Source organism: Electrona antarctica (assembly GCF_951216825.1).
Source record: "Electrona antarctica genome assembly, chromosome: 13".
Classification (NCBI taxonomy): domain Eukaryota; kingdom Metazoa; phylum Chordata; class Actinopteri; order Myctophiformes; family Myctophidae; genus Electrona; species Electrona antarctica.
In genome coordinates, this window is record NC_136794.1 from 12,869,383 (window position 1) to 12,895,165 (window position 25,783).

General features: G+C 43.2%; 3 protein-coding genes across 3 annotated transcripts; 1 reads left to right on the forward strand and 2 right to left on the reverse strand.

The window, feature by feature from the left end:
* Positions 1-67: 67 nt before the first annotated feature.
* Positions 68-8,600, reverse strand: rab5b (RAB5B, member RAS oncogene family). The gene is made up of 6 exons (XM_079518557.1): positions 8,474-8,600; positions 6,751-7,047; positions 5,972-6,123; positions 3,876-3,998; positions 3,583-3,676; positions 68-2,999 (listed from the first exon to the last, which is right to left on the reverse strand). Exons 2-6 carry the CDS (start codon positions 6,914-6,916, stop codon positions 2,881-2,883), a joined length of 654 nt encoding a protein of 217 aa, XP_079374683.1. The 5' UTR covers positions 6,917-7,047; positions 8,474-8,600; the 3' UTR covers positions 68-2,880.
* A 337-nt stretch (positions 8,601-8,937) lies between these two features.
* Positions 8,938-14,809, forward strand: lcmt2 (leucine carboxyl methyltransferase 2). Its single transcript, XM_079518454.1, has 14 exons — positions 8,938-9,173; positions 9,361-9,485; positions 9,854-9,935; positions 10,034-10,214; positions 10,600-10,756; positions 10,866-11,055; positions 11,218-11,322; positions 11,564-11,651; positions 11,755-11,979; positions 12,089-12,334; positions 12,908-13,005; positions 13,189-13,376; positions 14,025-14,160; positions 14,544-14,809. The coding sequence occupies exons 1-14, from the start codon at positions 9,126-9,128 to the stop codon at positions 14,757-14,759; spliced, it is 2,085 nt and encodes a 694-aa protein (XP_079374580.1). The 5' UTR covers positions 8,938-9,125; the 3' UTR covers positions 14,760-14,809.
* A 145-nt stretch (positions 14,810-14,954) lies between these two features.
* On the reverse strand, positions 14,955-25,724 carry tbccd1 (TBCC domain containing 1). The gene is made up of 13 exons (XM_079517651.1): positions 25,483-25,724; positions 24,724-24,788; positions 24,347-24,613; positions 23,254-23,409; positions 22,564-22,680; positions 21,927-22,176; positions 21,541-21,727; positions 20,073-20,597; positions 19,202-19,414; positions 17,694-17,705; positions 17,379-17,406; positions 16,906-17,148; positions 14,955-15,623 (listed from the first exon to the last, which is right to left on the reverse strand). The coding sequence occupies exons 2-13, from the start codon at positions 24,784-24,786 to the stop codon at positions 15,351-15,353; spliced, it is 2,334 nt and encodes a 777-aa protein (XP_079373777.1). The 5' UTR covers positions 24,787-24,788; positions 25,483-25,724; the 3' UTR covers positions 14,955-15,350.
* Between the last annotated feature and the right edge of the window lie 59 nt (positions 25,725-25,783).

Here is a 25,783-nt window from a genome sequence, read left to right on the forward strand (position 1 = left end):
ACAGCCTAGGAAGATCATTGTACAACTGCAAGGCCGCAAAAGAAAACATGTCAGTCCACTTTAAGTATAAAAGGTCAACATTTAGCATTCTGCGCTTGTTTTATTGAATGAGACTTTACAGAAGTGCTAATAATCAAGTCCATTTCCACTTAATGAACGTTGTCATCATAATTGCACATGACACTAAATCGTGATCACTGAAGAGATAATGAATGTTATTCCTTATTCTAAACAATTGTACATGATGAGCCGAGTGTTAGTGTCCAGGAGAAAACTACTGTAACTACATAATACTATTTTCTTTGAATATCACTGGATGATAATGTAATGTCCTTCATATTCTAAACCAATTTTGTGAGCCTATAACTGATTCGGCACATTTAACTTGTGATGATTAAAACAGAAAATGAGTTGATGAAATACAAGGAATTTCACCGGGACAGCAACATTTGTTTAAATCAAACAGATTGATAACATTGATCTTGGTTCTTATTTTTTTAAGATTCATTTCAGGTTTACAGGTGTGCTCTGGTAAAATCAATGCCATATTTTCATTAAAATTAGACGACACATAACATACAGTGTATTTGATTAACGACCAGAGCCAATGCAGCCTAAAATGACAGGGTGCGAAGTTATTGGATATTATTACAAGCCAGGGGGTGCCTTTCTTGCGCTCTGCTTATTACACACACACACCCTTAGAAAGCCCAAAACATCATTCAAATAAAAACTTAACGGAGTAGGCACTTCTGTTCTTTTTTTTCCTTTATGTATTCATCGCTTCCTTTTGCTAATTTTCTTCAGCCAAACCTTGAACAGCAAACATTTATTAATTAAAAACATTAAAGGTTGCGATTCACCAACAACTTAGCCTTAAGACACTTGACAGATGAGGATGAGTGCTACTGTATGTTCTCCTACAGGGCAGGGAGGATGTCTACCTCAACGTCTCAATAGCTTCTCCTACTGTATCTTCTTCCAATTTCTGTCTTCTGTTATTCACCAAGAAACCTATTGGAGGTAAAGTCAGTGGTCTTAATATTCTATTCTGCGTAAGAGACCCGTAAGACGCCCTAAAGAAAACCACCATGTGAAGTGAGGGGCGCTCTTATCATACGTCTCTGACCAATGGCACATCTCTCACCAAATCACAATTTGCGTCCTCACTTTTGTCTTCGTTTGTTAACACTTGTCTTCAATGTTTGTTTTTACACAAACACTGAAAGCTGGGCATAGGAGGGGCTAGCGCCCCTCAAATCTAAAGCTAGTCAGTGGTTCACATGTGCAAGGCCATATAGAGAGTCGCAGTCCCGCCCCCTGCGAGGGCACCGGAAGATAATTCAATATTAATTTGCCCATAGACGTTTCAAAACATATTTATTTAAAGACCTGTGAGCCTCGGACAACGCCAACAGCCAAATCATGACAAACACTTTTTTGGGCCTAACAGATAATTAGAAAGACAAAAGAACACTTGTTTTTCTTCCAATTATTTGTTCTGCCCAAAAAATGTTTGTCATGATTTGTCAACTCGGCTGTTAGCTTTGTCCGAGGCTTTAAATAAATACTTTTTGAAACGTCTATGGGATATTATTTCCTGGTGTCCTCGTCGTTCTGAAAGGGGGCAGGACTGTGGCGCTCTATTAAACAGATCGTGTATCACAGTTTAACCAGTGCGTTCATACGATATAACAAAATGGAGTCCAGCTTCTGCTGATAATTCCCAAACCCCGGAGCAGGCGGGGCACAGCTACAGTACCTTGCATTCTGTACATATTTGTAAGGGGCTACATATTTGAATGGAGGATGTCTGTGCAAAAGAAAAAGTCTTGGCCTGTTAATTGATCCATGAATCTGGCTAAAGGTTATGCCAAGTCATGTAAAATAAAACCATTATCTGATTATAAATTCAATACAAACACAATTGTGACTAATCTGTGCCATCTCAAATGGTCTCATCTATCCGGTGTCCTTGCATTAGACTAGAGGAAGTATAATGCTTGATGTATGAAACAAAATAGAAGCTCTACAAACTCAAAATGCGTTGCAAGCTTGTAGATCGACTATTTTGGTACAACGATGCATATAGAGGTTAAGCAGGGGAGACAGGGTTTGGAGGCTACAGTATGGGATCATTCCAGCAAGTCCCATGTGCAGTATTGTGCAGAGTAGGGGGTGATGCGTTTTTCTTTTTTATATTTTAGGGAAGGAGCTTATAAGGGATCAGGACAGGAGCAAGCCTAAAGGAAAATGGAAGAGAAAAGGCCAAATAAGGAATTCGGTATTCCTCTGGCTTCCTTTTTTTTTTTTTTTTTTTTTTAATATATATATACATCTTCCAAATTCCTTGTCCCTTTATTTTCCTCTTGGCCACTAACGAGGGTTTGATGCAGATGACAGTTTTGTGCCTTGTTACACAATCAGTTAGGACTGATTGAAATGACTTGAGGCACAGTGAAAGGGGGGGGGGGGGAGAAAAAACAAACAAGACATTCACAATTAGTGCTAAATACAAGACAAAGTCACACTCTTCAATGTTCTTTTTTTTCTCCTCTTCATCTCAGCCTTGGTCATACCTTCTCTACTGTTCATTTCCTCTGTCCAGCATTGGCCCTGCTTGGCGGTCAGGAGACAAACTTGCAAAAGACATCGTCTTTCTACTTTCATCTCCCGCCCCTCTCCTCCTCATCTCTCGGTATTTTTAACCACAGGCCGTTTGTCTGTCTGGGTCACTATGGACTGAATAGGAGGTCAGGTGGATCTTTGCAGGGGTGAGGGTGGAGGCCAGATCTCCCCAAGCCTGGCCCAGCCCTGTAGGTTGGTTGAGGAGGATGGCTAAAGGGCTGCGGTGGTGTAGTGGGAGTTGGAGCGGAGGGTCTAGTTTCCACCACCACAGCAGGTTCGGTTGGAGTGGGCATCAGGGTCCTGAAGGTTGACTCCCCGGTGCCGTGCCGCATGTGTAGGGTTCTGGGTGTCTGTTTTTGGCATCTTTTTTGCTACATTAGGAGAAGGGTAAATTCAATATTTCAGTTCAGCTGTGCTGAGGTTACTATGTGTTAAAAGGTAGGAACAGATACAATGACGACTTGTTAAAGGAATAGGTCACCCTTTTCCAACCTTATCACCACATTGGTCCTGAGTCCCCCTGACTAGTGCTCACTATAAAATTGTACAACTTCTGTTTACTCGCTCTATCAGAGCTAAAGCTTACCTGCCAATGACATAATCGGTGGGGATTTCAAGCTAACTGAAACTACAGCCTTTCCTCTTCCTATATTTATTGCTAGCATGCCAAAATAGTAGCCATGGTTGTTGCAGGAGTGAAAATTGTAAAAAGAAAAAAAACGTTTGAACACAGTAATGGTACTATCCTTTTAAGCATTAGTGAAGGCTATGGTGATATGGTGCCTATGGTGTTTCCTTGCAGAGACAAGACCTCAGTTCATTGTAGTGAATATATGCATGTAAAAATCTTTTTACATGCATATCTCACCAATGTTTATAGTTACATGATGGCAATGTACGGTAACCTAAACCTTTTGGTTTGGTTTCATGTGTAAATAAAACTGAGCCACTCACCAATGGCTAGAAAGAGCTCATTGACATTCATGGCCGTCTTCGCCGAAGTCTCCATGAAGAGTAAGCCGGTGTCTTCAGCATACGTCTGGGCTTCCTGTTCCATACAACACACCAAAATACGTACACAATCAGTGGAGATTTTGTACGTTTTGTACGTTTGTATGTTGGAAACATCCAGCTATGGCCAAAACAAAAAGTGCAAACGCTCGGTCTTTAAAACCTGTCTTCTGTAATATAGGGCACTGGGACACTACGTTTGCAGCATGGGGCAAGCCTTCCTTTAAGTTTATTACCTCATACTCTACTAGTCTCTTCTCTGCTAGGTCTGCCTTGTTTCCAGCCAGGGCAATGACAATGTTAGGGCTGGCCTGTCTCTGCAGCTCCTTAACCCAGGCCTTGGCTCGCTCAAATGTCTCCTGCAACACAGAGGAACATAAATTATTGTTTAACCCATTTAGACCTGAGTCCGAGTCGTTTTACCTACTCACCAATACAAAGGTGGTTTGTGTAATTAGAAAGCCAACTTTCCTTAGTGGACGCACTCTGAGCCCCTCACCACATGAATAAAATGCACTTTTTGGCCAGAAAGGGTTTTCTTTTTTCACCGGGATGAAAAATCTTGTCTGAGATTTTCTCTTGGCAATATCGGTAGTGCGCAGTAGAGTAAGTAGGGAAAAAGAATCCCTTTCTGGCCAAAAAGTGGTGGGGGGCTTAGAGTGCATCCACTAAGGAAAGTAGACTTTCTAATTACACAAGTCACCTTTGTATTGGTGAGTGGGTAAAACCTTTTTCATATTTCTGCTACAGAGGAGAGGCTGGTCTGCATTTCATGCGAGGGAAGGAAGCAAAGAGTGGCAGAGCCAGCAAAGGGCATTAGGGCTATGGACCAGAGCTAGGACCCCATCAATGTAATAAATGTGAAATCTTGTTTGGAAGAAAATATAAAGCCCAATGATCAATGCAGGCGGTAAAGATTTATTTATTTATTATGTTATGTGTATTAGTGAGGACTAATTATATGAAGATCGATTGAAAATGGGTGAAGGCATCCTCGTCCTTCAACAACTCGGCACCCACTCTTTTTTTTTTTCTCTTAAATTTTTATCCCACGATTTTGTAACCCATTTTTCACCCCTGTGTCAATTATCTAATGTGATCCTGGGCTCTACACACCCTCCGCCAACCTAGTCCCCATATATGGGGGACATGGGGAGAGCAACGGACTTGAACTCATGCTTCCTTCATGCCTGAGTGTCCAAGTTGCTCCTTTACACCTGACGGGGGAGTTTCCCTGGTTGGACGTAGCGCATGGAAGGAACACGTTATTCCAACCAGTTCCTTTCCCCTCCATCAGGCACCCCGGCTGGCCAGGGGGAGGCAGTTTAGAGACCAGGATTACTGCATGTTTTTTGTGAGGGTACCTACCCTAGGGGACACGGGGAGAACATGCAAACTCCACACAGAAAGGCCCTTTCGCCAACCCGCCTTCGGGTATGGGCACTGATGACGTGGAGGAGGAAACACGCCGCCAGCACCCACAGCGTCCCGAGCGGGAATCGAACCCAGGACCCACTCTTGAACAATATGTTGGTGCTTCAGTAATCATTGCACTTAATGCACATGCCACGTCACATGCAAGCTGAGGAGTTGCGTGGCCGTTTTTAATGTGATCCCATGTTGATTTTCTGTTGGCTGCTTGTGGGTCTGAGGTTGTTGTCCCCTTTGGCTCAAGGTTATAGCAATCTTTACAAATGTTTCACCTCTAACTGCTTCATAGGAACAAAGTAAACAATGTTGCCATAACCAAGATTCGCTGAAAGAAAGTTTTACATTCTCTTCCTGAGTTACACTTCATTTTCATTGCAGAGTCAAGACGTCAGTTCATTGTATGGTTGATAATATGATGTAAATAATGATGGTGACTCTCTCACACCAACTTTGTTCTTGTGGAGCAGTTTATATACCGGTAGGTGAACTGTTTAGGCAAAAAAGTGGCCAGCAATGTGAATGGCTCTCAGGACACAACTTAAGTGCTTTATAGAGTCAAACGTAATCGACACAAGAAGCACTATGCAACGGAGGGTGAGAGAAATTTCTCACCTTACCATATTACACCAATACTCTGCTGAGAACAATCACACAACACGTGACAACAGTGTCTTGAATGAATTTACTGGCTAATTAATTTAGCACGAGAATTCAGATATTTGCTTGGACAATGCACAGAATATCCAAAGTAAAAAAAAAAAAACCCATAGAAACAGCCCAAGCAACATGCAGAAGAAAAAGAATGATGCTGCATACATGACTATCTGGGAGGATTTGTGTGAGCTACCTGTCTTATCCATTATGCCTAGAAAAATAAGCACTGTAAAAGTATAAGGCTTACCGGCTTGGTGATGTCAAAGACCACAATAGCAGCCTGAGCCCCACGGTAGTACATCGGAGCTAAACTATGGTATCTCTCCTGTCCTGCTGTGTCCCAGATCTCAAACTTGACTGTGGTGTCATCCAAACACACTGACTGGGCCAGGAACGCAGCTGGACAAAAATTAGGACAGGTTATTACAGTATGGCTCTTTTTCCACAGTTTGGAAGCACTCGTCGAAGTCACTGAACAGCCCCTGTGTACCACCCGTTTCGCATTTGCACATAATGCAGGAGGCAGCAGCGCGACACGTTAATAAAAACGAGTGCTTCACTTAGAAAAAGAATCATCTGCAGAGAATATCTTGACAAAGTAGCTCATAACATGTCTATGGTGGATTTATATTAAACAAACACTTGGCAGATGATAACATGGCGGCAGATGAAGAGGATAATTCAAGCTTGCCCTACAGCTGCAATGTTGGTGAGTTTAATGTTTAATACAAGCAGATCGCAAAAGCAAATTGGATGAGTGGGGAGTCAATGGAGGGTATTGGCTTTTATTTTAGTTCATCAAACCTAATCTGAATATAACTTGCACCTTCTTTGAACAGTAAACATCTTATCTTTAAAAACAAAATCTGCATGACTCCCCAGAAATGTAACTCATCAATTGTTACTCTGTAACTCTGTTACGATCCAAACATTTCTATTAGCCCTACACTTCAGTCTCAGTTTTACACCAACTGATTTGATCCCAAATAGCCCATACATGTATTCCACCTTTACCCCCTTCCGTACCTCCAATGGTTGTCTCTTGGAACTCATCAAACTGTCCCTTGACGAAGCGCAGGACCAGGCTGGACTTGCCAACAGCCATGTCTCCTAAAAGCACCAGTTTGAACTGGCAGATCTTGGTCTGTGGCAGAGTGCCGTTTGTACGGCTGCCACTACCTCTGGAGCTCATCCTGACTGGAGTAGGAGACAGCAGGGGGGCTGGGCCACCTCCCTGCAGGGTCAGGAGCTTCTGGAACTGGTACACACGTCTCTCAAACTAATGTCATCAAAACTCAAAGGCCTCTATATATTCTCTTCTTCCTGGGATGTAAGGTAAGGAGGGGTTACGTTAGTGTCTACTTATTGGCATGATTAGGTCAGTTACAATCATTCACAAAATTACTCTTTTTTTTCCTTCTTTTTTTTTTGAATATGCAAGAGACACAAAAGACAAACAAGGCATACATTAAAACAAAAACATCAACAGAAGAAACAGAATAATAATTAAAAAATAAACAAACAAACAAATGAGGTCATGGGATGTACAGCAACAAGCAACAACAATACATATTACAGACTTTTGGATTCATTGACAACCGGAAAGACACAGCCCATATTCACTCCATATCCGCCCCCCCAGCTAAATACTCTATCCATTTCTCCCACCTTCTTTCACCCAGCTCTTTTTGCAGTCTTAAATAATAGGTCATCTGTTCTAGGAGATGTAGTTGTTTCACAATGTTGATAAATAGGTCAGCAGTAGGACAATTCTTTTGTAACCAATTTCTTGTAATATCTTTTTTGCTTGCTACAAGTAAAATCTTAAGTAAGTAGGAGTCATCCTGATTTAGCCCATCTGGGAGTTGTCCTAGGTACAAAGATGTGAATGTATCATCTATTCCAAAACCCATAATGTTTGAGATAAGTGTTGTCACTTCCTTCCAAAATGGTTGAATTACAGGACAAGACCAAAAGACATGTGCATGATCAACCACTGTATCTCCACATTCTCTCCAACAGTCCATATGGTTGCCAGTCTGTTTGGACTTCTGTTTTGGAGTAATAAAGAAGCGAATCTGGTTTTTCCAACAAAAGTCTAACAACTCGTATCTGTAATGAGAAAACTAAAATCACTGTATACTCCCATATGGTTCTGCCAACATCATGTATCGTTTCCCCTAAAAGGGTAGATCTAGAGAGGTCGCAAGACAAGGGAGAGACAGCATGACGCATGATAGCCCTGAAACATGTACGAGCGTCATTGTGAACCATGGCTAGACACATGACATAAGTGTCATTGCCGCTCTCAACAATGAACGTCTAGTTTATATTGTTTGACTGAACGCGGTCAGTAAATATAGGCCCCCCCAAGTCACATGCATCGTGAATGGTTTCATTTCACGGGGATGCTATGCAGCGACAGCCTTTGTATTGCTGCGGTCCTCCGGCTCATAAACATTTAAATCAAGACAGACAACGCAGCTTCACTTTATCTCATGGGTGTTGGTCAAACGTAAACGTGTTGTTATTGTTATTGTAAGTGACTGTGTCATTCTGCTGTGACAGACAAATATCATAATGGGAGTGCTAAATAAATGGACTCCTCGGGTCCGTCCAGCCAGTCACATCAGGATGACACATAACTGGACTGTAAGCAATATCTCGACGCCCGATTCCACGCATCTACACACTACATTTGCATCTGGTCGATGTACACCCTTAGAGCAATACATCCTGATATATTTACCTCAGACAATATCGTCCGTTCAGCAGTGGACCAAAAGGTTTGACTGTTGACAATGTAGCAATCAGCTGTTTAGTTTAGGAACGTTCACACACTTCCTGGCTGCATGTGCGCAGCCGCAGTAACTGTCGCATTGTCAATAATGCTCAACTCTGCTGACTGAAATAAATCAATTAAACGTGGATACCCACTTTATTTTACTTATTTTTTCATTTATTAATAAAGAGGTATGTAGGAAAAAAAACATTATTTAAATTCTTCAATTTATTCAGCCCCGCCCCTGCGTAATGTCGCAGACTCAGTTAAGTATGGAAGTCCATAGGTCAATTAAATACGAAAACTTTAGTTTTCGAGAGCGTATGTCCTTTTTTAGCATGGTCACCACCATGCTAAAAAACTCATTGGTGAATTAAAATGTGTGATCATCCGAGCCGACAGGAGGTGTCAGCGACTCGCCAGGATGATGACAGATCCGGATGTCAACAACACTCACCCGGTAGTCATTGTGACGTATACTAAGGGCTAATTGTGTGTGCAAAATGTTAGATTTGAAGAGTAGAATCTGAGTACGAGTAACCTCGCGTCTTTCAACCTCGGAAGAAAAGAGTACGAGTAGAATCCATGGACTTTTTTGAGCGACGTGACAGCCAATGTTATGGCAACCACAAACGGAAAGAAACAAAAGCAGGGAAGGGACACTGCGGTAAGGTCTCTCTCCCCCTCTCTCTCTGTCTGCACACACAACAGTGACACACACACACACACACACAGAGAGAGAGAGAGAGCATAAGTAGGTTACTCAAAACTAAAGTAAGGTTAAATGTTAAGTACAATGTGAAGGTTATGAGAGGGTAAACTCGAGCTTGGCTGTGCTCTTCATCTCCACCCAGGTGCAGGGAACTAATGATAGCAGTGTGGTGAGCAAGGTGTCTGCTGCTGCCCAGGGATACTTCCAGGATGCTTTCCTCCAGCACTTTGTGTGTAAGGTGGCCAGAAGAGCCCCGCTCATCAACAGGTCAGTCTGGAGTGGAGCCTCAAAACAAAACAAAACAATGGTATCCATTGTTTTGTTTCAGAAATAAAAATGATATTGTCATGTTCTACAAAAGTGAAAACTCCATGTAACAGGAATACTGTTATATCTGTATTAATGAAACTACAACAATGTGTCTTGCCATTTGTACTTTCAACATGGTGGCAAGTTACCTCCGGCAGTGGTAATTACAAATACAATAAGGTATTAACTTACTTTTGATAGCTAGCTACTGTCAGATCCACAGTGGATCATCAACCAAATGCCTTAGTATCTATGTATACCTTGGGGGATATGAAATGGCATATATATGTTAAGTAATATGTTTTGTGTATTTCTTCATGTTTCAGGGGCTACTATGTTCGCTGGAGAGCTGTGGACCACTGTGTGAAGAGGTTTCTTCAAGTGACTGAAAACTGTCCTAAAAGACAGGTTGATGTTTGATTGCTAGCAGAAATGACAAAATGTGCACCTTATTTCATTTGTTTTTGATTATTACTCTCATTCTCTCATCCTCTGTCTGTATCTAGATATTGTCTTTGGGTGCAGGTTTTGACTCTCTGTATTTCCGCCTGCATACAGAGGCGGCTCTCGACAGAGCTGTGCTGTTCGAGGTGGATTTCCCAGATGTTGCTCGACGCAAAGCCACCCTGATCAGTGGCAATACTACACTGAGTGGAAAATTGGACTCGAACCCATTTTCTGTCACAGGTCTGCCATGCCATCCACTTGTATCACACATTCATTCATTTCATAGGCAGGGATTCGCAACCTGTGGGTTTTAAGAAAAAGAATAAACTATACTATAAAACTGATCAAACATTGGCCAAATTGGCAAATAATTAATATAAGAAAGAGGCAAAGAAATCTAGTTTGGCTATTTTCAAAATAGTTATCTGTGGAACCGAGTCAAACTAATGCCTCAACTCCTACATTTCCAAGTGCTTGTCAGGGTGGGGGGGTTCCCAGTTCAAATGATTATTTTGGCAAAATTGTGATTTAATCCAAAACATACACATTTGTTTGGGCTAGATATACATTGCTAATATACTGCCTTTAATGTGCCCATGACTGTTTGTATGTCTCCACTCTCCAGGCCCTGTATATGTGTCCAGTAGTCAGTATTGCCTGCTAGGGGTGGATGTCAGAGAAGCGTCCCAGGTGGAAGAAGCACTCGGTGAGGCCGGGATGGACTGGGCTGCCCCTACCCTACTGCTTTCTGAAGTGGTGCTAACTTACATGGAGACACAATGGTACTTAATATTTATGTGTCAAGAGGAGTAGGGCCATATCTCTGTATTTGTGCATGGATTTGTTTTTGCAGTAATTATATGGTACATCTGCATATTTTGCGTGGTACAGGTCGGACGCTGTCATCAGTTGGGCTGCGCAGCTCTTGCCCCAATCCCTGTTTGTAATGTATGAACAGATCCGGCCCCACGACCCCTTTGGTCGCATCATGCAAGATCATTTCCTGAAGCTTAACTCTACTCTGCATGCGCTTCGACAATACCCAAACACTGCTGCCCAGATACGCAGGTTCCTGGACAAGGTCAGTGCCCATTCGCAAGTTTACAATTACAAGTTAATTTAGGCCTAGGGCAACAAAAATATACCCTATTCTGTATGACAGTTATCTATTGTGTGTTTTGTATCCTAATTAATCATAGGAAATATTCTTCACCATGTTGTCATCATCATCATGTGTTGTCAGGGCTGGGAGCAGTGTGTGTGTCTGGATATGAATGATTTCTACATGGACCTCAATGAGGAGGAAAGACGCACAGTGGAGAGCCTGGAGCCTTTTGATGAGTATGAGGTTAGCAGCTTGGCTCTACACATACTGTAAATACCTAGTAGCTTACCATAACCACTTTCAACCTGTTTTCCATTTTAGACATGTCATAGGCATGCTATTGCCTAACTTTTTTATTTAGTAAAAGAAAAAATGTCTTTTGGCTTCTGCTCTTTTCAGTCCTCTCCATCCAGGTGCTCATGTGTACATTCCTACCAACAACAAAATTGCATGTTTAATGTCCTTGTATATCTGTATCCCCCAGGAATGGCACCAGAAATGTTCCCACTATTTCATCCTCACCGCCTCTCGAGGCACTCTGACCAAACAGGCTTTACTCACACAACCACCAGGTAACTCAATTTAGTTGATATATTTAAACGGCTGCATATCACTAACAGGCTTCATTTGTGATTGTCTTTCTAACTCTGTTTTCTTTGACTTCTGTGTTTCCAGTTGTATCCATAATCTCCTCTCTGAGCCCCGTTCTCCTGAGTGCGAGGATCCTCCCAGAGGAAGTGGGTGTGGAGGGACTGGGCATGGCCTCCACTTGTATGGGCCCAGGCCAGGTCCTGCTCACTGGAGGCTCTAGTCGAGGAGGCAGGGGGGCACCTCCAAGGCTTCTCCTCAGAGGTCAGGCCGGCTGGAGATGTGCCCATGTGGAATCCTCCTCAGACTGGAGTAGGTTTGTTTTTGCTTTTCTTGATCAGTAGCATACTATGTATGGAGGTCAAAGCTTTTATTCTTAATTATTTTTTTAATTTTCATTTATTAATGTTTCTACCACCAGGCGTGCGGCTATATCACACTGTGACCTTCCTCCCTGGAGGGGATGCCATACTGTATGGAGGTCGCTCCTCACCTCTCAACCCAATCAGAAGCCTGCTCAAAGTGACCGTTGAGCTCTGTGGCCCACCTGACTCTGTTGGCTCAGAGGACCAGGGCATTGTGAAACTGTCAGTAAAGGAGATGGCCTGCACAGGGGATACACCGCAGCCAAGATGGAGGCACTCTGCAACCATGGTCAGCCACAGCGGTGAGAGATTTACCTCAAAGTAGGTGTGAGCTCTAACCTAGCTAGGATACACTCCAGTCCTGGCAAGAAATACATTATTTCTAGACGTTCTGTGATTCTGCTTGTAAAAGCAAAGTTCAGTTCCTGAAAATTGGATAACCATAATAAAGCGTGTACCTCAAATCTTTGTAGATTTACAGACCCAAGAATAAAAAATGAGAGTAGACTAGGTCAGATTATGTTTGTTGAACCATAGACATTAAATGGTAGACGCCTCTTCCGGCTCTGGGGCGCGTGTCAAAATTGAGGGCACAATTTGTCAGAGATTACTTGCGAAGCGTGTGTAACATACTGTAAATCCTGGAAAAGACACGCTGTGATTGGCCAGTAGTCACTTGAGTGACAGCGAGAGACATGGAGGAGTCGCATGAGTGACGTCACTTGGGCAGCGACGCAGCGTGCCTTCAGCACTTCCGCTTGACTTCCTGCCTTCAATGGAGAGTTTGGAGACGCATCGCTCCAATGAACTGCAGCGGCCAGTGAGGCATCTATTTTTTTACATCTCTGGGTTGAACCTTCTCCATTTCCCCATAGACAAGGACTTCCTGTTCATTTTTGGTGGAAGAAATGAGGTGGAGCCAGTGTTGGGTGATGGTCACTTCCTGTCTGTAGACCAGCAACATTGGACTGAGGTTTGTTGAGCCCAACACAGTTGTATAGGTCCCACATGTGCAGTGGTGTCTTGGTCTTTCTCTGCAATTGTAATCGTGTGTGTGTGTGTGTGTGTGTGTGTGTGTGTGTGTGTGTGTGTGTGTGTGTGCGTGTGCGTGTGCGTGTGCGTGTGCGTGTGCGTGTGCGTGTGCGCGTGCGTGCAGATCTTGATCGAGGGCGCACCACCCGAGGCCCGTCTCTCCCAGTCAGCATGTCCATACCAGGGAGGAGTGGTTATGTTTGGTGGGCTGGGGAGGGAGGGTGTGCCACTAGGAGACACAGTACTGCTAAGGCCCACCAAAAGAGGCTTCCACTGGGACAGGCTAGAGGTCCAGCCCCCTCCGATTCCCAGGTATCTAGCTACTGTACATGAAAACACACAAAAAGGCATTTCATCTAAACAATATACTAGGACAGCTCTCAACACTTCACAGTTTGCTGTAGATGTTTACAGTATTGTTTGTTTACATTAACACCTTTTGATGCCCTGTGGGCTGAACGTTGTTTCTGTGTAGCGGATTTGGATTTTGGTGAGCAAAACATTTAGGTAGGGGGAGATATTTGTTGTGCAGTTTCTGAGAAAATGAGAGTAGGAGAAACTACTTCAAACTACAACAAGCACTCAAATCGTTAATTTTCAGGGGGCAGCCTGAGGGAATACATATTTTCAGTATTAAAAATCAGGGGGCCTCCTATGCCTTGGGGCATAGGGGACCGTGGGGTCCAGGGCAGTTGCTGTAGCGCCACTTTTGGAACTGTTGGCCAACAATGGCAGTTGATGTTTGGCATAGGACTGGACTTAATATGAGCCACATTGTGTTTATATAAGGCAGATTTCCTGGCAGAATCGGAAATACAAGAGGGACCAGCAGCATAGCTGCCCGTAACCCAATTATGAATTTTCATCCATGTTCCAAGTCACAGAAGGGAAGTCTTTCAAATGAAGGTGATGTAAAGAAACTTAAGAAAGCTAATGTGTCCACCCTTCTGTTCTGTCCAGATATTCTCATTGTGCTCATGTGATTGGAGATCGTCTGGTTTTGGTGGGTGGAGTTTGGCTGCATTCAGAGTGTGTGCCAGGTGTTGCATTTATACATCTGACCACTGGGACCAGTGTTGAGCTCACACTGGACACAGTAAGTTGACTTTTCCTATTGCTGCTTATTATAGCTATAATCACATATATCACAATAGCTTTTAAGGGATTTCCCCTATTGTTAACACCTCAAAGGTTTGATGATGGATTTCCCTATGAGCTTCATGTTTGGGACGGTAACCGGAAGGCTCACCCCAAAACACGCTCGCCCCCATTTCTTTTTTGTCGACTGCCTGCTGGGCAGTTTTCTTCTTTTTTTTTGTAATTCAAATATTTATTTATTTTTCAAAATGGTACAACATATAAATACAGTAACCATTCCGAGGTCGCCGGGGCCTTTTGGGGGGAAGATTTTGGTATTCTTTCCATTAAACAATTGACTTGATGTTGAAATGTCTCTCTTGTCTGTTGCTCCTCTTCTAGACCTCTGTACCATGGCCTCTGTTGCTACATTCATTCTGCAGTGAGCTGACAGACCCTGATGAACCAGTTGTGCTCCTGATCGGTGGGGGTGGTAACTGTTTCTCCTTTGGGACTCACCTTAACCGCCAGCCTGTCACTGTGGACCTCACATCTGCACTAGGATTAAATGATTTGCGCTTCTCTGACACTGACTCAGCTAGTTTGGTACAAACCTAAACAGAAGAATCTGAAAATTCCAAAGGAGGAGCTGTGGAGTTTACATTATTTGAGATATAATGTAAATGCTCTTATCAGGCCTAATGTGAATCTAAAGTAACTAGACTATTGTAGAATGTATGGCAAATATCACTGTTCTCTTTATGCTATATCAAGGACACTTTCATCTAAAGTGCTTTATACTAAGTGTGTGTGTGTGTGTGTGTGTGTGTGTGTGTGTGTGTGTGTGTGTGTGTGTGTGTGTGTGTGTGTGTGTGTGTGTGTGTGTGTGTGTGTGTGTGTGTGTGTGTGTGTGTGTGTGTGTGTGTGTGTGTGTGTGTGTGTGTGCGCGACTATGGAGACTTGAATGTGCTAGGCTTTACACATATACAGTAACATACCAATCTTACAGGAGGAGGATTGTGACATAAACAGACACATCACACTTCAAAGAAATGTTCTCATAATTTGCTTGCCAGACAGGTTTTTATTTCAGGTGAGACCTCAGTTTAAAAAATAAATAACGTTTTAAGAATTGAGTCTGATTATAGATCATATTGGGGGGGCTTATTTTTTTTTATGTGGAACTCATTTTGGTGAAGGTTGGTCGGGTCACTCTGTGCAGCGTCTGAAGGACTGGACGGAGGGTGCAGCAGCGCCCCATTCGCTGGGCTTGCGGTACTCTCCCTTCTCCAGGAAGTACTGGCGGCCGCGGTAGTTGGGGTGCTCGTAAAAGACCCACAAGCCGTCAAACACTTTGCAGGAGTTGACCTCGCTCCAGCGGAGCTTCTCCAGCAGCGAGGGGCAGTCCTCTGTGGCCTCGTACACCTGGCCCGCAAAGTCTACCTTTTCATACAGCTGCATTTTGTACTGGGTCCCACTGGTCTGGGAGGAGGGACGCAGAAAAGGAAGTTGGCAGTTTTGAGTGTGTGTTATGTTCCGGGGAAGGGCATAAAGTGGTGGAGCACAGGGGAGGGAGGAATGGTTAGTGCAGCGGGTTGGGAAAGGGAGGGGATGTGGAGATGAGATTCATATCACAACATGGTTCATCATTGTTTCTGGTCTTTGACATTTGATCCAAAGGTATACATAGTATTCCATCATGTTTGTGCATTGCATTGCACATTATAAATATACATATGTATGCTGCACTGAATTAGATTGATTTGTTTTGCATGAAAGCGGGTTGACTGATGATTATGCCCTGTGGTACTGGGTCAGCTGATAAGCAATATTGATCTGTATTATGTGCAGGTCGTAGAAATAGATGGTATGGTATTGAGCTTCATTGACAAAGCTCTGAACCAGTAGTATCGACACCAACTGCATGGATGCATATATAACTGCATATATTAAGCCAGGATATCTGTTAAATCACATTTGAATCTCTAATAGTAGAATGCAGTGCCAATAACATCACGGTTGTACAATAGAAGTGCAGAAGGGGTCTTAAAACACGTCTTTGAGGTGATGACCACTTGAATCCTATGTATACTGTTGAAAGGTCTGCTTTTTCCCCTCAACGCTTAGCCCTCTACAAGCTTCCGAGTTGACTATGCCAGTGTTAGCCTGTAGATATGCTACTTTCACCAAAGTATTTGCCCCAGAATAGGGATGCTATGGTTCCTGTGGTTAGTTAAAACACCTGCTTTAAGATGTAGGGATGTACCGATGAGACATTTTGGCCGATATCCGATATAATTAATTGCTTTTGTGGCTGATATAACCAATGTCGATATGATCTCATTCTGTATTAAGAAAATTATATTTTTTTCCATTCTGAAAAAAGGCTTATAAACTCTGAATTTTAAAAAAAGCAACTTTATTCCAAAACTAGGGGTGCACCATTATTGAAATGTTGGCCCAAATCCAAACAAACAGCTTGAATGTAGTATTTATATTTAAAATGTTCCAACTTGTTGACTCTTTTGAAAGCTTCCCCAGAAAACACTGATATAATTTGCAGCCTTCATCATAACAAAAGGCCTTTTCAGTCTTTTCTAATTTATTTTTCAACATTATTATAAAATAAAATATCTGCTAAAACCGATATATTATTTACGATACCGATGTGTTTGCCGATTAATCTCCCATCACTAGTTAAAACAGTTGATAAATCTCAGCAGAAACCTCTAGACGCTGTCAGACGAGGCAGTGGCTGACTTACAAAGTGGATCATCTTGCAGGAGCTGAGGCGGTCATTCAGGCCCATCCAGCGCAGGAATTCTGGGTACTCCCCCCGGGTCAAGACATACTGGTACCCCATGTAGTTGAGCCTCTCGTACACCACCCAGACTCCACTCTCCACCCGGATGGAGTTACAGCGGCTCAGATAGGCGTGGAAGTCAGAGCAGTCGCTGTCACACTCATAGCGGCGGCCCTGGAAGTTCTTATCCTCGTAAAATACAATCTGGAGGAAATAGATGCTACCATTTACGGATATCCAGATAACAGGCTGTTCCTTTCTAAAGATAATATATTTGAGATTTTGATTGATTCAAAATATTGTTGCTGTTCTCAGTCAATATACAAAACTAGTCTAGGTAACTGTAATTTAAAATGTTTGTCATTTGTTGTGTCCTTATCCAATATCCACCATCTAGATAGATGACATGAGATCCATTCCATCTTCTTACTCACCCTGCCCATCTTTGACATTGTATGCAGTCTGGCCCCGATGTTGAGTGGTTATGGTCCCCCTGAAAGTCTGGATGCGTGAGTAGCTGTTTACCAGCCCCTTTTATAGGCACGCTCTTCCACTTTTATAAACAAACGGCGGTGGGGAACAATCGCTTTGTCATGAAAATGAGATCCAAAAATTGAGTCAGTGATTCTTTTGCTATCGACTTTTTCCAGAAACACGAGGTGGGATTATGGCATAATGGAAGAGGACTGTGGAGCGTACAGCCGTACACTGACCGCCCGTTTGGCTGGATGCAATGGCCCACAACTCACCTCACCTCACGCCTGCACCATTACATACAGCACCACCAACCTGACCCCACTTGGCTAGCACCCACCAACTCATGCCAAAAGTCCATCTGCAGTGTATAATGAATGCCTTGTTGTGCAAAGGTTTTTGTCAAATGTTGTAAGTCCTTTATAGTATTTTGAGTGTTAAACCCATTTAGGCCTGACCTCAACATTTTTTTAAAAATCTTCTAAATCCTCCAGTTTTCTGAAATATTTTCACGATTTTTCAAAAATAGCAGACCTACAAGCTCGTAGCGCGCCACTCAGTGGCGCGCTATGAGCTTGTAGATCTGCTATTTTTCAATAGCTAAATTATAACAATGTTTAAAACACCAAAAGGGGTTAACCGTTTTTCTTTTACCCGACAGGTTCTTCATTAATTCATTGTGCGGTCTTGTTTTGAGAAAAGCATTTGGAGCAGGAAATCACATATGCAAAGGCAAATAATTACACAAGAAAATGTACATCTTTATTCATTTATAACGTTTCTTACATTTACATTGTGAATCGTGCTCTTTTCATACTGTGTTCAGGCCATAGTGCAAATAAGAATTCGGTTACAGCAGTAAGGCATAGTAAGTTACAGTACAATGGATATTCCACACTGGCCACAAAGGTGAAAATACAGAACGGGTGAAACTACATAACAGCATTTTGGACAGTTTGGCAACATAGTTCTTTATGAAATATATTATTCAGCAGTCCATATGATGCAATATGTACCTCCTTTTGCCAATATAACATTAAGAAGCTGCCATGGGCACATTCTGCTCAACACATCTCTATATCATTTGAAAGGTGTGCATTGGGAGACTGAAACTTGCCATTATAATTTATTTTATTAATCCATTCTGTGCACTTTCTGGAAACAAAGCAGTAAAATAGCTATATATATTCTTTATATTACATTCCTTATAGACACACTGAATGAAACTTGTCTTATACACCCAATCCCCCGCTTTATTTTATGTAGACAAAAATATACTAAGCTAACTTGAGCCAGCTCTGTCTGTTATACTCTATTTAGATACTCTATTTTAGTATAGTATTTCATACTATGTCGTCATTGTGCATCTATATCAAATTCTTTGCCCAATTTGGAAAGGAGGAAAAGGCATCGGTCACTTAAGACTGCTCCATTCCATGCTTCCAACTCGATGCCCATCTTATCTACAGATTGGAGAATTCAAGGAGCATGCTGTGTATCTGCAGCTCTCCTATATGCTCACGTCTAGCTTTGACATGTCTTAGCGTACCTTTTCTCTAGTAAAACTAGCTAAACCAACTCATGCTATGCTCCCTCTGCAGACATGGCAGCACACAACATCCAACACATCAGGTCTGCTGGTAACATGGGTTGAGCTATCATGCACAATGATCACAAAGATTTGGAATAAACATACTCAAGCAATGAAGCATATACCTAGAAGTTAAGAGTTCCAAAACCTAGCAAGCAACCAGATATCTCTCTCATATTCAAGGACACCACTCAAATGACGATGGCCCGTCTGGTCCCAACATGTTTGGTGCCATTAGATGTGGACTCCACCGAGCTGTGTTTACCTCCAGAGGGTTCACTTGGGGGCCTCTGACATGAAAGCATACAGGGTTTGAGGCCATCAAGTTCCTGTATGTGCCCCGTTTCCAGCAGCCACGCGTGGAACCTTTGCTCAACCAAGTCCCTTAACTGTCCCTGCTGCTCCCTGGAGACAAGACAGAACAGATTTGTTCGAATGGATAAAGTCAGGGAATTCCCACAGATACTGTACTACTTAAAGCCAATGACTTCACCTGAGCTTCCTACAGTATATGCATTTTCCATATTTTCTTTACTACTGTGAGAGGAGTCTAATCTCCCCCCCAAAAAATGTAAAGCCTAATTTATGCTATCGCGACAACAAACTTAAATAAATATAGAATATAAATTATATAAAATATTCAGATGCATGTTGTTCATACAGATGCTAGTTTCATTGTTTACCTGGTATACAAGTTTCTTCAAGACACTATTTTGTTCTCTCTGCCCTTTATGTGACTATCTTGTTTGTTGACAATTATGAAAATGCCTCCATCATTTCATTTTGGGGTCATTTAGTATTGTCATAAATGTATACTCAATAACATTTAATTTAGCTTTTTTGTTATAAAAAGATAACTGCAAAAGGAAGACTCACGATTCACGCAATGGTTAGTCCTTCAGACATGATATTACCATTTTGTAAAAACAAAATACAAGTTTTAACTATTCTGTAAAAGTATTGCTTAATGAAGATAATAAAGTGAACTCCTGAAAGTAATTCTGGTGACATTTTTGCTTCTCTTCTCCTGTATTTGTGATGCATGATTGGGCAGTAAACTTACTTGTTGAGATGAGCCTCCGCCACGGTCCTCTGCCACTTCTCTACACTCTTGTGTTTCTCCTCCAGTACTGCCTGGTACGCCGCAGGAAGCTCCCCTGGCATTTCACACGTGTCGCCCTCCATCTTGAAAGGCACCACCATGGTTTGGAATTCCTTTGGGGGCAGCAGACGGAAGCAGCCCGGGTCTGGGTTGGTGGCGGATGAAGAGTGGATGAGGCCCTCGGCACCCAGCACTAAGGGCTGATCCCAGACGTTGGGCACCACAGCCAGTCCCACAGCGGCCATGTGGTCCTCCAGGGAGGGGTAGTACGTGGGAAAAGGCCCCAGGGTGATGTCCGTGTTCCCAGGTAAGAGTAGAGGGCGGGTGGGGGTCAAGGTGTGGACACTGCAGTGCGAGGAGGAGCTAACGACTATGCGGGCAGCCACGCACACCACTCGCACGTTCTCGCAGCCGTGGATGTGAACGCTGGTCTCCACAGGACCCAGGACCACCGTGCTGTTGTGGCACTTGTCCACGCTGACTGATCTGAAGGTACATACATAATGCATGTTCATACACAGTTACACACAAAGATAATTTCTCTCATTTAAAATTAATATGTATTTGACTGGACCCCCATCTGAAATATATTTTCTGTGTGAGCTTGTAGATGAGCTATTTTCAAATAGCCAATGTAGGCTACTGACTGTATATGATTTAGTGGTTAAATAGATCTTTATATTTAATACATTTTGCTGAGGACCCCCTGGAACCCCCTCAAGGACTGCTGGGGATCCCCGGACCCCACTTTTAGAACCAATATTAGAGGGTGTAATTAAAATAAATAAAAATAAAAATAAATAAAAAAAATTAAAGTTCCCACATATTTAGCTTTTTGAGGGGCACTAGCCCCTCCTATGTCCAGCTTTGAGGGTTGACATTGTCTTAACACAAACATTGAATGGCATTGACAATGAATGGCCAGCTTTAAGTGTTTGTGTAAACACAAACATTGAAGACGAAGGGACGCAAATTGTGATTGGCCGGAATGAGATGATGTATGATGATGAGAGCGCCCCTTCAACTTCCTGTTGATTTTGCCATTTTGATTAGGAAGAAAACCCAGACTGGATCCATGGATCCGGATCAAGATCTTAGAGTAAAATAACAGGAAATTAACATGTTTCTAAAAAATAAATAAATAAAAGTACTGGGTTTGGTGATGCTTTGTCTAGATTGTCTGAATCAACTTTGTGTTCATTTATGTACTAAACTAAAATGTGACTTTGAGAGCCGTTTCAGCATACAATGTAAGTCAGCATATTTTGAATTATCAATTTCTAATCAATGGAGCAATTATTTTTTGATTTATTGTCCTCCATTGGAGTTACATCATGGCAAGGTATTGGTAACTATACAACTCAAACCTCAAAAAGTGCTCTTGCAGTTTTTGTGAGCACTAGTCTGTTTGGAGGTAGGCCAGCCTTACCTGACAGGTGAGAGGAGATAGATGAAGGCACTGGAGCATCGGTGGATCTTGATGTTGGCACCGACCAGCTTGTCAGAGTCTTTAGCCAGTGTCTGTTTGAAGACCTGCGACATGAGCACCATCCTGCTGCCAGGTGGAGCCAAGTGGGTGTTCCTGGCTATCTTGGCTCTCTTCATGGCCCCCTCCACTGGAAGGGACACGAAGGGACACACACACGATGGGATAAGAGTGAACATAGGAAGCGTAACGTTGACAGAGACATGTAGATGTGGGGGTGGTGAGCTAGCACACACCTGCGGTAATATAAATCAAAGTGTTCTATATTTGATGTGCCAATAGTTGTGATGGGGTTTTCATCTATTCCTTATTCAAGTACATTTGCATACCTTGCTGAGCCCAGGCCATTTTTTTGCCGGAACGCAGGCAGTTTGTCATGCCAAATGGGTTGAATATGAGGTTGTTTCGGAGGCAGGTGAGGAGCTGGTGCAGGGGAAAGGAGCGGGTGAGTTTGGAGAAGCCAGCCTGGCTCTGCAGGGGGTCTTTGAGCAGCAGTTTGTGTACAGGGTAGACACTTCTACCATGACCCATTGAGCCCTCCAGCAGCAAACTCAAGCCCTGCATGGCTTCCAATGATACCTGGACAGTCACAGGACACGACCATAAAACACAATCAGCCTCAATCTATCATAATAAACATTATTTTACAATCAGCCTCAATCTTTCATAATAAACATTCTTATAGTAGAAGGGAGTTCCAACCGCGCCTCTAGCCTATAGCAGGCCAGTCTGGTGCATCTCAGAAGCAGGACATGTAACATGCCTTACTGTGTTGCCCCCTCGGGCTATGACCTGACGAAGATGTAACATCGAAACGTTGTCACTTTTTATTTGCACCCTGTTATATTAAACTAAGGGCCTAAATTGTCTGAGCTGCTCCAGTGCCTTCAGTTCTTTCTCAAACATTCTTATAGATTTGTTAAAATAAACCACCATGTGGTTGTCTAATGCTTGAGGTCCACAGACCTTACTATCTCGTATGGCCTTTCCAGAGTCCGACAGCTGCCCTGGCTCCACAAGTAGCTCCAGCAGCTCACACAAGTGGCTCTGCACAAATGACAGGTGGGCCTGGTCATCCCAGTTCTGCAGAGTCGAGGAAGGACAGAGAGAGAGAGAGAGAGCACAATGAGAGAAAAAGGGGAGGCAAAACCAGTCCTACAAGTTTCCTACACAATGTACTTGCAGATGTTTCCCACTGAAATACAGGTAAAGGATCGGAAATATGAAGCCATAAGCAAGCATTTATGAACAAATGTTTTTATGTGTGGTACTTTCTGCCTCAACTACCATCGTCATATAATGGGACATTCTTCCACAGTACTATGGTGTTGTACGTCAGGGGAAAGGTAACCCGAGTTCCTCCTCCTGCTCCCATCTGGTCCCTCTCGGGCAGATACGATGTACTCCGAGCCATTTCTGAGTTCTGACCAGAGAGATATGTAGCTGTATGTGGCCGCTAGAGGCGGGATCAACGCAAATGTAAACACAACCTAACAAGATTACAACTCGAAAATATTATGGAGATATCATCATTTTTGTCCCGCTGCTTCCGGTTTATCGTTTCTGCTTGAGAGAGCCCAGATCCAGGCAGGAGGAGGGAACTTGTGAACTCAATACTGCCTCAATATCTGGCAGAGTCAGGTTAGGGGAAAGGACCTTGTTCTGTGAGCTGGTCTTGGCCTCTCGGTCGGAGCAGGCAGAGGAGGTGCGGGGGCTGGGCCACTCCTCACCGAGCAGAGAGGTCCGCAGGGACACACGGCTCAGCTGCTGGATGTAGAGGAATAGGATGAACTGCAGTGTGTCCACAGACAACTGGAAGAGAATGGAGGGGAGGGGCGGAGATGAGGATAGTGATACAGGCGGTGGATATCAATATCTGGTTCGCTTTCCCCCTTGGGCAAAAAATTGCTAACAAAACAATGAGCACAGCATGCCCCCACAAAAGATAGAGGACACACAAAAGCAAGTGACATGGTGAGATAATGTTACAGCTTGACAGAATGCTAGCTAGTTGCAACACCAACTATGGACAGCCCGTATACATCCAAACATAAAAGTCTATCTGATTGTATTAAACAAGGCACGGAAAGCTTGCATTATCCTTTATGTGCATTATCCTTAAAGTGTTTCGCAATGATGGGCGTGTGTGTTTCGTGCACCATTTTGGAGTTAGGTGGTTTCTTCCAGACAGCAGATATTAAAGAAACATCACACCTGTGTGCTGTGCAGTGAGGGAGCGCTCTTATCGTACATCATCTCATTCCGGCCAATGGTCGTTAATATGTGCTCTATAATTAAAGTTTGAGTTGAGTGGAGGATTGGCGTCCTCACCTTCATCTTCAATTTATGTGTTATGCAAGGTTTGTGTTTACACAAACACTAAAATGTGTCCATTCATTGTCAATGGCATGTTTGTGTTGGGACAAAGTTTGTGTTTGCAGTGCCCACACACTAAAAGCTGGACATAGGAGGGGCCTCACATAGGCTGGACATAGGCCCCTCAAAAATCACACCCGTGTGAAGTGAGGGGCGCTCTTATACATCATGATCATATACATCACATTCTGTGCTCAGTCGATCAAATCATCACAAATGTCATTCCGGCCAATCATAATTTGCGTCTTCATTTTTTTTGTCCTCACTTTTGCCTTCAATGTTTGTTAACACAAACACGGAAAGCTGAGCATTGGAGGGGATAGTGCCCCTCAAAAATCTAGTTGCGGCCAGTCCTCCTCTGTTCGTCTCTCACCTTGCTCCTTTGACGATCCAGTTCTTTGGAGGTGGAACACTGGAACAGACACTCCGCCCACTCCAACTTCTCCTCAGGCGGGTGGCCCACAAGAAGGTCGAAGGTCTCAAAGTAGAGCCATGCAAGGTCTTCTGTGAGCTGCAGCTTTCCACAGGCGATGTGCTTCCACATGGCCCAGCTCAAAGTAGGGAAGCAGCCATCCCGCGTACGCACATAGGTCACCATCTTACGAAGGTAGTAGATGCCGAGTTTGGAAGGGGGAGCCACCTACAATGACATCATGCATTATTATTTTTTAGACTTAGACTTAGAGCATCGGTATGTGGGACAGTGGGACACACTTACATAGGGAACCATAACAAGTATAATATATTCACCGGCAATGCCCCCAGCAGGAAGGGCTCTGTGCGTGGCCATATGCTCACTTTGTCTGGCTCCATGTCTGATAAGGATTCAAGGAATGAGACAAAATTATAGCTACGGAACGTTTTCATAACATAATAATAATATGTATTACCATGACACAGAACAAAGTGACTACTATACACACAGAATCTCTCAAACTACCAAATGTCAACTGTATCTACCCATTAAAAAGTGTTGCTGCTGATAGCAATACCCAGTGAATTAATCAGCCGACAGGCTGAGCCTGGGAGATAACTGTATGGCGCGCAACTAAAAATACTCACATCACGTCCAAAAGAAAATCATATCCAATAATCCAATCCAGTGCACAAATACTAATATAAACCCTGTTTGACTTTCATACAGACTTTGTTGATATTGCTGGGACAATAGTTTTCCCCATTTCCCTTTGTCTATTGGCTTAATCCTGATATACAACCCACAGTGTGGGTTCCCACACTGAGAAAGCGTCAATGTTCCCATGACAACTGGCAGCATCAATAGTACGAGTTGCTCGCAAAAATAAACTTGACTTAAACGACTTGGCATCAGCTTAGTTTAGCAAGCAGGCGTGATTAAATCTCACAACATATTGGTGCAGTGCTCTCTCCAGCACGTAAAACGTAACTTGGTGGATGGATGGGGCTACTATGGTTTTCAGGCTCCCAGACATTAGCTAACTATGCTAAAGACGCAGGGAGGGAGGGATCCTGCGCCTCCTGTGGTCTTACTTTGAGCTTCTGTACTCGTCGTCCAAGAAAAAATGATGTTCTGTGTCGATGTTCCAGGGAGAGGAATGGATCTTTAAAGTCCGTCATAAGTGAAAGTAAAGATGTTGAAGTAAAGGTGTTGTGAATTCAAAGCAGAGAGGCAAAACACACACATGAGGTTCTTCCTATTTGGCGCCCTGTTGTTCAGCCCATCTGTTGCGCGCATGGCAGCAAACGGCGGCGCGCCCGGGGTGAACTTTTATGGATCCAGTTTTGACCAAGGGGGCAGGCAGGCTTTCCAACGTTGAAGCTCTGGGTCCTA